At 27.1% G+C, this 12,212-nt stretch overlaps 1 protein-coding gene across 1 annotated transcript; it reads right to left on the reverse strand.

Annotated features, from left to right (window-relative positions):
• Nucleotides 1-5,509: 5,509 nt before the first annotated feature.
• Nucleotides 5,510-7,438, reverse strand: LOC107887440 (metacaspase-1). The gene is made up of 5 exons (XM_016811692.2): nt 6,928-7,438; nt 6,521-6,851; nt 6,225-6,336; nt 5,924-6,112; nt 5,510-5,835 (listed from the first exon to the last, which is right to left on the reverse strand). Exons 1-5 carry the CDS (start codon nt 7,346-7,348, stop codon nt 5,776-5,778), a joined length of 1,113 nt encoding a protein of 370 aa, XP_016667181.1. The 5' UTR covers nt 7,349-7,438; the 3' UTR covers nt 5,510-5,775.
• Between the last annotated feature and the right edge of the window lie 4,774 nt (nt 7,439-12,212).

Consider the following 12,212-nt stretch of genomic DNA (forward strand, 5'->3'; position numbering starts at 1 on the left):
GGTGAATTAGCTTGAATTAAGAGTACTTAGGTATAAGGATTAAATTGCATAAAAAGAGAAAATTGAATTATAGATTAAAGAAAGGTGAAAGGACTAAATAAACAATTAAGCCATAAATTAACAAGTGTTTGGTCTTGGTAAGGAAATGTGTAAAATTTATATACATATATTTATTTATATTACATACTTACTTAATATTTAAGCATATATAAATATTATTATATTATATTATTATAATTAAAACATAAAACAAAATAAAAGAAACAAAAAGAATTAAAAGAAACAAAAAGAGTTAAAACGAAACAGAGAATAAAAAGAGAGGAAAAAAAGAGAGAGGAGAAATTAGGGTTTTAAGGTTCAAAGCTTAATTGGTAAGTCAATTTAGTCCATTTTCTTGTAATTTTTATGTTTTTAACATCCCGGTATTAAATATTGCTTAACCTATGTCAAAATTTTTGAAAATATTGAGTTTTTAAATGTTTTCTATATTGAATAATTAGATTATAAGGGACTAAATTGCTAGATTTTTAAGTTAGAAATGAAAAAGGATTGAATTGTAGAGTTGATAGTAAATTTTGAGTAATAGGGACTAAATTGTGAAAAATTAAAAATTTAGGTATTTAAGTGAAATTAGAGAGTTAAATCTAGTTTAAAGTGAAAATTGAATAAAAATAAAGAATTGGTTGTGAAGAAATAAAATTAGTCTCGGTTTAGGGACTAAATTGGAATTTAGACAAATATTAAGTAAAAATTTAAAATATGAAATATGCAACATGAAATTGAATTGTATTGTATTGATGAAATTTTAATTGTTTTAGTTCCGTAGCTAACGTCGTACCGGAATCCTCGATTGAAAAGGGAAAATATAAAGTCGACGAGAAATAGCTCGGAATTTTTTATTTGTATTTCTATAATCCGAATTTAGTTGTTAATTGTTATAATTTAATTTAATGTATATGGTAAGTGTTGAGGTGAGGATTATTGTGTTTTACAATTGAAATAAATTGATTTAGTATGTGATGAATTTATATGAATTGAATATATGTTGATTATTTGAATTGAATTGAATATTGGTTGTATTTGAAAAGTGAAGTTAAACCCTATTAACTGTATCGGGCTGAGTCGAATATAGATGGCATGCCACAGGATTGAAAAAGTTCAGAGATTTCTTCGACTTTGAGTCAATGAGACACTGGGTGTTAATTTACTACTTTAGATTAATTCGATGAGGCACTAGGTGTCAATTTACTTCGGTTTAGCCGATGAAATACTGAGTGTCAAATTATTGCTTCGAATTATTCGATGAGGCACTGGGTGCCAAGTTGGTGTGTTTTGGTTGGATCCGTGTATCCATCTGAGTCCAAGTTGTGTTAGTAGGGGTAATTAAAAGAAATGACACTATGATCGATATTGGATGATATTATATGTGAAATGAAAATGGAACTGTGAATTGAAATATGGATTGAGACACATGAATTGTGTATTCATGCATTGGACGTGAAATGAACATTATTATTGTTTAAGTGAAATGTATATTATATTGTGAGAAGCTATTTTGTGGCAAATAATGAGAATTGAGTATGATACAAAATGATGTATTTATGATTTGAGTATTGAATGGTTAATGTTATTGTATAAATAAATGTGAATTTTAAATATTCAATTGTGCTTAATATTTAATTGTGTCTATTATATTATTTGTCTTTAAATATTCGAATTATAGAAATACCACTGAGTTTTACTCAGCGTACGGTTTTGTTTCCTGTGTACAGGTTAGGTACTTAACTTTTAATCGCCGATTTAGCATCCAACAACGATCCCGAACTCAAATGTGGTGATGCTTATCCTTTGTGTCGGCATGTACCTAGGGTGTCTAAATAATAGTTATTTTGTGGTTTGATTGTAAATGAGATTATAAGTTTAATTTTGGTTGGTTTATACATATAAATATGTGTTTGTTTTTAAAGCCATATTATAGCATGGTAAATTGAACTAAATCTAAATAGGTGGATGTAAATTTAATTCTATGTTTAAATGCTCATGAATTAGGCAAAATTGATTTAGATTTGAATATTTATAATTTGGATTAAAGTGATGCTTTGATGACATGTTTTGATGATATGAAATGTTTGAAATTTCTGTCTGTTTGATCTGTAAACTTCGGTAATGCTCCGTAACTCGGTTTCAGCGAGGGATACGGGTTGGGGGTGTTACAGTTTTGTTTGGAATGAAACACAAAATTAATGAATTCAATTAATTGAAAGAATTTTTCTTTGTTTTTATTTTAATATGAAAGATTCAAGACCATATAATCAAATGAAATTTGAGTTTTGCATACAACTATTAAAGTCGATACTTTTCAATAATAAATTTTGAAAATAATTTCAAAAAATTAAAATAAATTATAAAAAAACTTATCCATTAAAAATATCTATTGATTTGCCACTATAATTTTGAATCTTAATATTTAAAAATTTATATTTCAAAATCGAAAGTTAGAATTTTAGCAACGGGATAAATAACTACAAGACAAGTTTTGTGTATTATTTAATTTTTGCAGTCTTTTCAATTTAATCCTTAATTTTTTAAACATGATTTATATTAACTTATTTGTTTTTAAACATGTTTGTCTCTGGTTCATATTTATTAATAATTTCAAATTTGCGTTCGTCTTTGTTTAAAGTTATTTGTGTTGATGTTCATGTATTTAAGTTATATTAATTTATTAGAGAACATTAAACAAGCATGCTCTTAAAAATTAAACGACCATGTTTAACAAAACATATAATTGAACATGTTCGCAAAATATGTTTATAAATACTAAGTAAACAAACCATCAATAAATATATATTATTTTTTAGACATGAAATAATCAAATAAATATATTATAAATGAATAAAATATAGGATTATTATCATGTACACTATTAGAGGTGTTTTTGGGCCGGGTCGGGACGGGTTCAGGTCGAGACTAAGCATAATATTAACATATTTTATTTTGCCCAAGCCCGACCCGACTCAAAATATGGGCTTAAAATTTTGTTCAAACCTACCCATATTTGCAAAAGACTAATACAAGCCCATTTTAGGCCCACCCATACTATTTTTAATTTTTTAAAAATATTTATATTATATTATATTATTTTAATATTTAATAATTTTATACATTTTTTATTTATTGAATTTTTTATAACATTATTTTAATGTTTACATTAGAGTAATATTATATATTTTGTATAAGTTTATTTTTTTAATGTGTTCTAAATTACATAGTATATATAAAAATAATATAATATAAGGTATTATAAACTTAAAAACGGGTCAGGTTGGGCTCAAACCTTAAATGTTCAAGCCCGAGCCTGGACCATATTTTAAACGGATCTAATTATTTTTTTGCCCAAGCTTTTTTTTAGGGCCTAATTTTTTTTATCCAAACCCTCTCAAATATTAGGCGGGCCTTCAGGTCTGAGCAAACACTCTTTCTTGATATTATCATTTAGCGAACTTAATTTATAATATTATTTTACATAAATAAAATTATGTTATTTAATAAATTAAAAATAATCACATAAATCAAATATAAAAATATATAATATTAAGAATTGGATAAAGAAAAGAGGAAAATTCCTTGGTAATTATGAAAGGAAAATATCCATAGATTTTTTTAATGATTTAATCTCATTCAATAAGAAGGATTAGATAACACTATATAATGTGTAATTTGGATTCGATATCCACCATGAATTTCTAACAAGTGCCATTACATGATTTATACTACACTCTGTATGTAGAGTTATCTTATTTTAATTGTTTCTACTATATAATTTTTAATTAATTTTCATTAACAACTTATAAACCATATTTAGAATAAAAATTAATAATTTAATAAATAAAATTAAAAATGTTTGATCACACCACTAGAGAGTAAATTATATGTTAGCGTGAGCCTACAAGTCAATCGTGATTCGTTTGTAAAGATTAAACAGTATTTAATTGTAGTGATATTATTATAGTTTTATAATAATAAATTGAAGTATTTCTTTATCCATGAGTAAAGTATATGATATTTAACACTTGTACAGATAAAGCTCATGGAACACATTAGGCTATACAAGAAAATTATAAGGAATTATAATTATGATCTCTCTATGCATTAAACTCATTATTCCTAAATTGTTTTTGGTTGTTGTATTATCGAGATAGGACATTGATAATACTCAAAGGTCAACATATGTTAAAACTTCATGCATAGAATGCATGCAACTAATTTCATAAATTGAAATATAGGATACTTAAGGATAACATTTAGGTGCTTGTTATAAGAACTGATATATTGACCATGACTTGTTATAAGAGTTTCATTTGGCATTTCACTCACGTGTCTATGGAAATACTTTTATGTGTCGGTAGTGTAAATAATCCTTTGACTTGTGGCACTGACTCACATTGTACGTTCAGTGTCATACTTTGATTCATCACGAAATGGGTCCCTATTGACAAATGCTTAAGGTAGTTTTGGGTATGACATAAGGCATACGAAGGTGGTGGAGTGGTCTAGAGATGATCCATCACTCCAACTAATATGAGGAGACATATCCTATATGCTTTAGACTTGTACTAGCCACAAGTCTTTGGCCAAGACAATTAGTCAAAGTTAATACGAGTAGTAGACTAACATGAATAAGCAAAGGTAGACACTGTGCCATGATTTTTAGCTTATTAATTTGGGATATATGACGAAATGTTCAAATTACATATAAATACCAAACACTGAAAGACTTTGTCGAAAATATATTTTGACTATTCTAATAATTAGGGGTCATCATGGGTTGCTAGATATCGCTCATGAATCTAAAAATATAATTATTTACAGATTGAAATGAATTATATTTCTTGTCAGCGTAATTGGAAGCCTAATGGGTTGCACACGATTATTGAATTTGAAAATTAAAATGAAAAATATTAAATTGAATACTTCAACAAAATTCAAGGGTTAAAATCAATTAATCAAAAGTTGATAAAAACCCTAGCAACATATCTCTCGTATTCTTTTTTCTCTTTTTTTTTTCAGAATAAACAAAAAGAAAATAGACGAAAATCATTCTTTAAATTTATGTTTTTAGTTTTCTTTTCATTATTGAGATTGAAACTGAAAAGGGTGTGGATCCGCGTGATTAGATTGCTAGCTAACACTATTTTGAGAAAGGTTTTCTAAATTTCTAGTGTAGATTACTCATAGTGGCTATACATTTAGATGACTATAGGTTCTTGATAACCGAACCTAGTATTCGCACGAAAATGAAGAAAGAATTGAACGAGGATGACAACCACGTTTAAGGTATAAATTCTTCTACTATATTTCGAATATGATGACATGATAAAATCATTTAAACTATAATATTCTTAAATGGAATCTAATTCGTTGTATATTTTAATTTTTACTAAATTTCTTTTGACGATTGTTTCGATTATATAATGAGATTAAATAAAAAATGTTTCAACCCAACAGATAACATTAAAGCATTTATTATTAATTTGGAAGCATTGTACATTGTAATTGTTCATCATACAGAGAGAATCTACACAGTGCAATAATAAAAATGTTTTAGGTACACACCAGAGATCACCTAATGACGATGATCCAACCTTTTATTTTTCTTCAACCTTCTTATTGATTTTGGGTAATAACGATCTTTGTTCAGTCAACATCTCACAGCACTGAATCAATCGGCGATATATATGTATACATATATAATGTTGCAGCAATATAATTTGTTTACAGGAACAAATGCTTTTTGTAAACGTCGAACGCTGCCGAAGACGAAAGAAGTGGTGTCTACATAGAAATCAAAAACAAGGAATTAAGCCATGCATATTGAAATGTAATGTTAATCAAGAAATGGATTAAGTGTATACTAAATGACCTGTGAGAAATTGGAGTTGAAGAGTCTCCTCAAGAATCTTGTATTAGCAAGGCAACTAGATTGGTTAACGTTATTAAGGGTTTCATTAATTAAATCGAATAAGTCTCCATACGTCGGGCCTGGTAATTTCTTCAGAATCTCCGCCAATATGTAGGTCAGTGCACCGTTCATCTCGCCGGGGGTAAAGGCCTGCACCAGTATTCATGTGTTGTAAATTCATTATGAGAATTTAATTTCTATATTCATCATCATCATCCATGGATAGTTAATATTTGAAAAATGAAAAAAAATTTACACTTACAGAGGAATCGGCGGCGGCTTGGTGATCAAGACAAGCACTAATAGAAATAGCTAATCCACCACTTGTACGTTTCTCTGCTCCCGACGGAGGACTGTTGTTTACCCAGTTTTTCCTGTTTAATGAGGACGATGTAAAGTAAGGGTATAATGAACAGGTTGTTTGAGTAGTGCCTCTCACTTTCAAATGGGAAAAAAAGTTCAGTTCGTTGAACTTAGAGAATAGAATATCTGTTTATCTGATATTCTTACTTATCATAGAAAGGCAAAAAAATTTCTTTGGGAATATGAGAAGCTTACTCTTCACTCATATAAACTTTGGGAAGATCTAAAATGGTTCCGCTATGGCAAGCGTCAACAATGGCATGAAGCGTAACGCCAGGGGTGAGTGGCCGAACGATGAGGGTATTAAGATCATTATCCACTATCATCCCTGCTTCTTGGGAATCAACCGGACATATAGCTTGATCGAACCCATCATCCTCATCGTTGTTAAAATCCGGTTGCCGTAACCCATGACCGGAGTAGAAAAACACCAACGAATCTCCCCGCCGGCTGTCACTCACCAACCAATTCAATGAATCCTCGATGTTTTTCCTCGTCGGTATAAACCGTGGGTCCGCCTCCTCTTCTGCAGTTTTTCTTTTTCCATTAATCATCACAACGGAAATGGTAAAACATTAAACAAATATAACTGAAGAACATACCGGTGAGAACCCGAATGAAATGTCCAGGGTACCCGAAATTATTAATCAACAAATCTCTCATGTTTCTGACGTCGTTAGTGGTTCCTTTAAGCCTATACTGCTTCCGGTTGTTGTAAGTGATTCCGCAAAGCACTGCTCGCTTGCTTGATCTCTTCATCAAGTTGAAAGCCGGGGGGTCGGGATTTAAGGAAGGAGTTACCGTACTTTGATGCACTTTTCCTCTGATTTGGCTATAAAAGCATCTCATTCGGCTGCGTAGCCCATAGTGCTGCTGCTGGCTCGAAGAATATTGTTCATCGGCTAGAATGGGAAGATAGTTTGGTTTGCATGAAGGGCATTCAACATCTGCACCTTTGGTCATTGATTTCGCCATAAAACTTTGCCTGCATCGCGAGCAAGATGTATTTCTTCGCATATCCATGCTTGCCGATGGATGCTTCTCAATCTTGGCGAGAAGAAAAAGAGGGTTTTACAAATTGTTACTTATAACTAATTAAGTTTGTAATCCACGGATTATGAGGCGACTGATCTTTGGGTTTTATAAGCATCGATGATGAAGATTAGTGTAAATAAATGGTGAAATTATATGCATATTACTCATTAAAATTTTAGTCAATAAATTAACAACAATATAGATATTAAAATAATTTAATTGAAGAATATGGACAAAATCTTTAACCATATACATAATACATGAATAAATGAATTTAAATAAAATTTTAAAATTAAAAAATTTAAGGACAAAATTGAATAATTTAAAAAATAAAAAGATTAAAATTAATCAAATTAAAATATAAAAATTAAATCTATAACTTTTACAAAAGACTAATAGTAAATTTTAACTTTTAAGGTCAAAGAAAAAAAAGGTACTAATTCACATTATCTGTAAAGTACTTTTCGAGTTAAGTTAAATTCTAGTCTTGTCAAAAAAAATTAATTGGAACTCCTGTGATTTGCCAATCAAAAGAATAATGCCCAAAAAGGAAAATTTATGGTAGGTACCATACTTGATTTTATATTATCTCCGTTATTTTTTAATATGAGAATGATAAATTTTTATTTTTTATTTTTTAATAGTGTCCTAAAATAAAATTTTAAACATTTTTTTAAAAATTAATTTTATTTTTTAAATATAAATTATTACACATAATTGAAAACTTTAAATTACTAAATTATAATATTTTTTAAACATTAATTTTTTTCTTAACATTTAAATTATAGGATAATGCGTTTCAGTGTAGTTGAATTTATGTCATCCTGTATTGATAACAATACCAATACCAATCATGTTAAGACTCAATCGGCTATTACAACAATTTTAAAGATTATAGTGATTGCACAATTAAGAAAAAAATGGAACCCTTTCTTTTTTCCGGAAGTTTATGACTTATTTTTTTCTCTGAAATTAAGCTATTCGTTCTCTAGTAGTGGAGAAGCTTTAAATAGGTGAAGGTATATATGCTTCGCACTAAGCGGCTTTTAAGAGTAGGGGGAAGAAAATTTGCTATTAATTTTCGTAAATCTGAATTTGGATTTTATTTTTAGGAATTTATCCCTTTGTAGTTTTTTTTATTTATCCATAAACAGGAAAGAAACTCAAATCTAACTTCTGACTATTCTCATGAACATTATTTCAATTTGGTCAGCATTCAAAGTCAACTTAGATTTTTATGGGGGCATCAATGAAAACATGGTATTTTATTGCTCTCGTTTTCATAAAAGTTGTCTAGATCATTTGTCTCAATATATATGTTTAATACGAACAAATTATTTCCGCTTCAATATATATTGTATTGAACGGATTAACGCATTTGATGAAAGCTGTTTATTTACTTTGTCAATGAAATTAATAGCTGTCAAGCTGTCCATTTTGAGAATCAAATTTTTAGTCTCCAAAGACCGTGCCATTTTTATACGATCACATCTAAATATAAATTTAATATAAAAAATTTAATGATGTTAATAAATTAAAATAATATGTTTAAATTCAATAAGTAGAAGACTATTATGGGTTCCTTACATGAATAATATAAAATAAATTAATATATACGAAAATAGGATAACAAGAATAATATTTACGAGAATAGGCAAAATACATAGTAAAATATGAGTGTCACTTAATCAATCGGCGATACCACTTTATTTCTAATAAAAAAATTCATTTTTTGGGTGCAGCCGGATCAATCGACGGCACCCATATTTTGTATAGTAAATACGAGTTTTTTTCAGTATAAAAAAAAGTAAAAAAATTTATTTAGTGCCGCTGATGTATCAGGCGACACCTAAAAACTTAAAAAAGAATTAGTTAAAAAAAGGAACTTGTGTTTTAAAATTTTTTTTCGATATTAAAAACACGAACTCGTGATAGAATGATGACAATAATTCTAGAAAAAGAAATAAGTAGAATAGGGAAAATTTTAATGAAGAATAAAGAACTTCAATTTTAACAAAAAAAAAATATAGAGCATTTATGTTTTAATTTAATATTTTTGTACTACCAAAAAAAAGTTATTTTCCATTTTCTAAAATGGAAAAAGATTTACTTACCAAAAAATACTCTCAAAGTAGTAAATTTTTATGTTTTTTAATTAAATAAATCCAGTAAAAGTATCACAAAACTTCCTGTATTATATTATAGATTGTATTTTAGTTTTTTATTTAAAAAAAGGGATACAAATTAACCCTTGTATGTCTGATGAGTGAGCAAAACAACCTCTTCGTTAAAATTGCATGGTTAAATATTTATTTTGGTGTTTATAAGGTATAATAACAAATTTAACCCTCAACCTTTACAAATTTATTCAATTTGACCCTACTCTTTTATTGGATCGGTATTGTTATTTTTAATAAAATTTGTTATAACTTTTTAAATAAATTTTGTTTATATTTTTATGATTTTTTTAATAATTTTTAAATTTTAAAAGGGCTTAATTGATTTTTTTACAATTTGTTACTAAGACCTTTTTGACCTTTTAGCCTTATTAGTTTTAAAAATTTTTTGTTTATAGAGTCAAATTAAATAAATGTGTAAAAATTGAGGGCTAAATTTATTATTATATCTTATCTACAAATACCAAATTCTAACAAAGGGATTGTTTTGCTCACTCATACAAGGGCTAATTTGTCCAATTTTTTCAATAAGAAAAACTAAAATACAATCTATAAAATATAGTACAAAAGGTTTTATGATGCTTTTACCGATAAATCCTTTTCATGAAAATACTTAATTTTCTTGACTTTTATTTTATTTTTTAAAAAACATCTTTGGACAAACACATTTTAAAGAAACTATTATTTTAATCTATAAAAAAATACTGAAATTAAATAGGTTAAATTGTATTTCTAGTCCCTTTACTATGTATAATTTATAGATTTAATCTTTTTTACTTTAATTTGATCATTTGTAAACCTTATACTTTTTTAATTTTTAAAATTTCAGTGTAGTAGTTAAATTTTTAGGTCAAATCATGTTATTAATCTTGTAGTATGCATAAGTTGTGAATTTAGCCCATAATCTTTAGTTTGATCAATTTTAATCCCTATGATATACTTTTCAAATCTTAAAATTTTAATCATAACACGAATAGTAGCTGTTAAATATATTAACTAAAATGATGTGCTTTATTTTTGTGTGAATATGATGTAGGAATAAGAAATTAACATGGTATTGCATAGTGATAATATGTTTGTCGCATAAAATTTTAAAAATAGTATAATTTAAATTATGAATCTAACTACTACCATATTAATTTCAAAACTAAAAACCACATAGATTAAAATTAGCTAAATTAAAATATAGGGACTAAATTCGCAAACTATGCATAAAATATAGTGATATCAGTATCATATCTCAAAAACATTAAATTTTGAGTATCGGATTTCTCCCAAAGGGATTTAGACTTTTAGTTCAAGGGCTTTAATTAACAAAAATCAAAGAATAGTGTTCATTTAATTAATAAAACACTAAATTTTAGTTAAACAGCCCATCTCAAATTCGAAATTCGAATAATTTCTATCCTCATAAATCTTAAAATTATACATGAATTTTAATTTAACGTGCAATTATATGCATGAACTGTAATTTGGTGCAATTATACACGTGAAGCTCTAATTTTGGTTCAAATGTATACTTGAAACTTTAATTTTGATTTAATCATACACATTTAAATAAATAAATACATCAATTTATTTTTATATTAGATAAATACAATTATTTTGTGTATGCAATATACGAACATAAAATGATGTTATATCAATAATTATATTAATAATTTACAAGAATCGGATCAAATTAAAATTTCATGTATACAACTGCAAATTAAATCATAATTTATGTATGGTTTTAATATTTATCCCTAAAGAAAATTGTGCAAACATAATAATATAAAAATATAAAGGAAATACGTAAGTTGTAGCCTCACCACACACACTGTTTGTATATAATATAAGAATAAATAAAGTTAAAAGTAGCATTAAAGTTTATGATTTATTCAATAATGAAAATAAATAAGTCTAGAGATTATATTCTGTGTAGGCTTGTAGCACTGAAAATCCATTTAAAAGGTGATATTACCTTGCCACTCCCCCATATAATTGATTCCTTACAATTTTGTATCTGATCCGATTCTTCTTTACAATCTTTATGTACTAATATTTTTATAATTATAATTTCAAATTTTATGTGCGGATACAATAGCAACATTTTATGTTTACGTATCATATTCATGATTAATTATATTTATTCAATATAAAAAATAAATTGATGTATTTATTTAAACGTGTATGTTTAAATAAAAAACTAGTGTTTTATGTATACATTTGAGCCACAATTTAAATTCTATGTTTATAATGATACCAAATCATTATTTATATACCAAATTACACATTAAATCAAAATTCGTATATAATTTTAAATTTTATTTTTTATATTTTATACTTACTTCTAAAATAAATTTATTATATGTTTTGATTATATCTATTTTTTTTACATTATATCTAGAACTACCCATAGTTCCTCCCGAACCCATAAATAGGAGGAGAATGTTTTTTAGCTCATTCAAATCCATATCATTCTACATTGATAATAATACTCGTACCAATCGAGTTAAGACTCAATCGACATTTTTTACTCATTTTTAAGAAACCATCACTCAAAACTATTACACATTTTCATATTCTGTTTTTGTATTTTCAAAATTGTGTAGAGTTCTAGTAAAGTCGTCGTACAATTCTTTCTTCTTCTTTTTTAATGTATTTTTCCTTTTTCTTTTTTCTAGTACAGATGA

Source organism: Gossypium hirsutum, chromosome A03 (genome assembly GCF_007990345.1).
Source record: "Gossypium hirsutum isolate 1008001.06 chromosome A03, Gossypium_hirsutum_v2.1, whole genome shotgun sequence".
NCBI lineage: Eukaryota > Viridiplantae > Streptophyta > Magnoliopsida > Malvales > Malvaceae > Gossypium > Gossypium hirsutum.

What these genes read in the sequence shown, in the direction of transcription:
- LOC107887440 (XM_016811692.2), bottom strand. Translation starts at nt 7,348, where the DNA reads ATGGATATGCGAAGAAATACATCTTGCTCGCGATGCAGGCAAAGTTTT. An exon ending in AAGCCGCCGCCGATTCCTCT is followed by an intron (nt 6,113 to 6,224) that starts GTAAGTGTAAAT and finishes ATACTGGTGCAG; the next exon opens with GCCTTTACCCCCGGCGAGAT. An exon ending in TCAACTCCAATTTCTCACAG is followed by an intron (nt 5,836 to 5,923) that starts GTCATTTAGTAT and finishes ATTTCTATGTAG; the next exon opens with ACACCACTTCTTTCGTCTTC.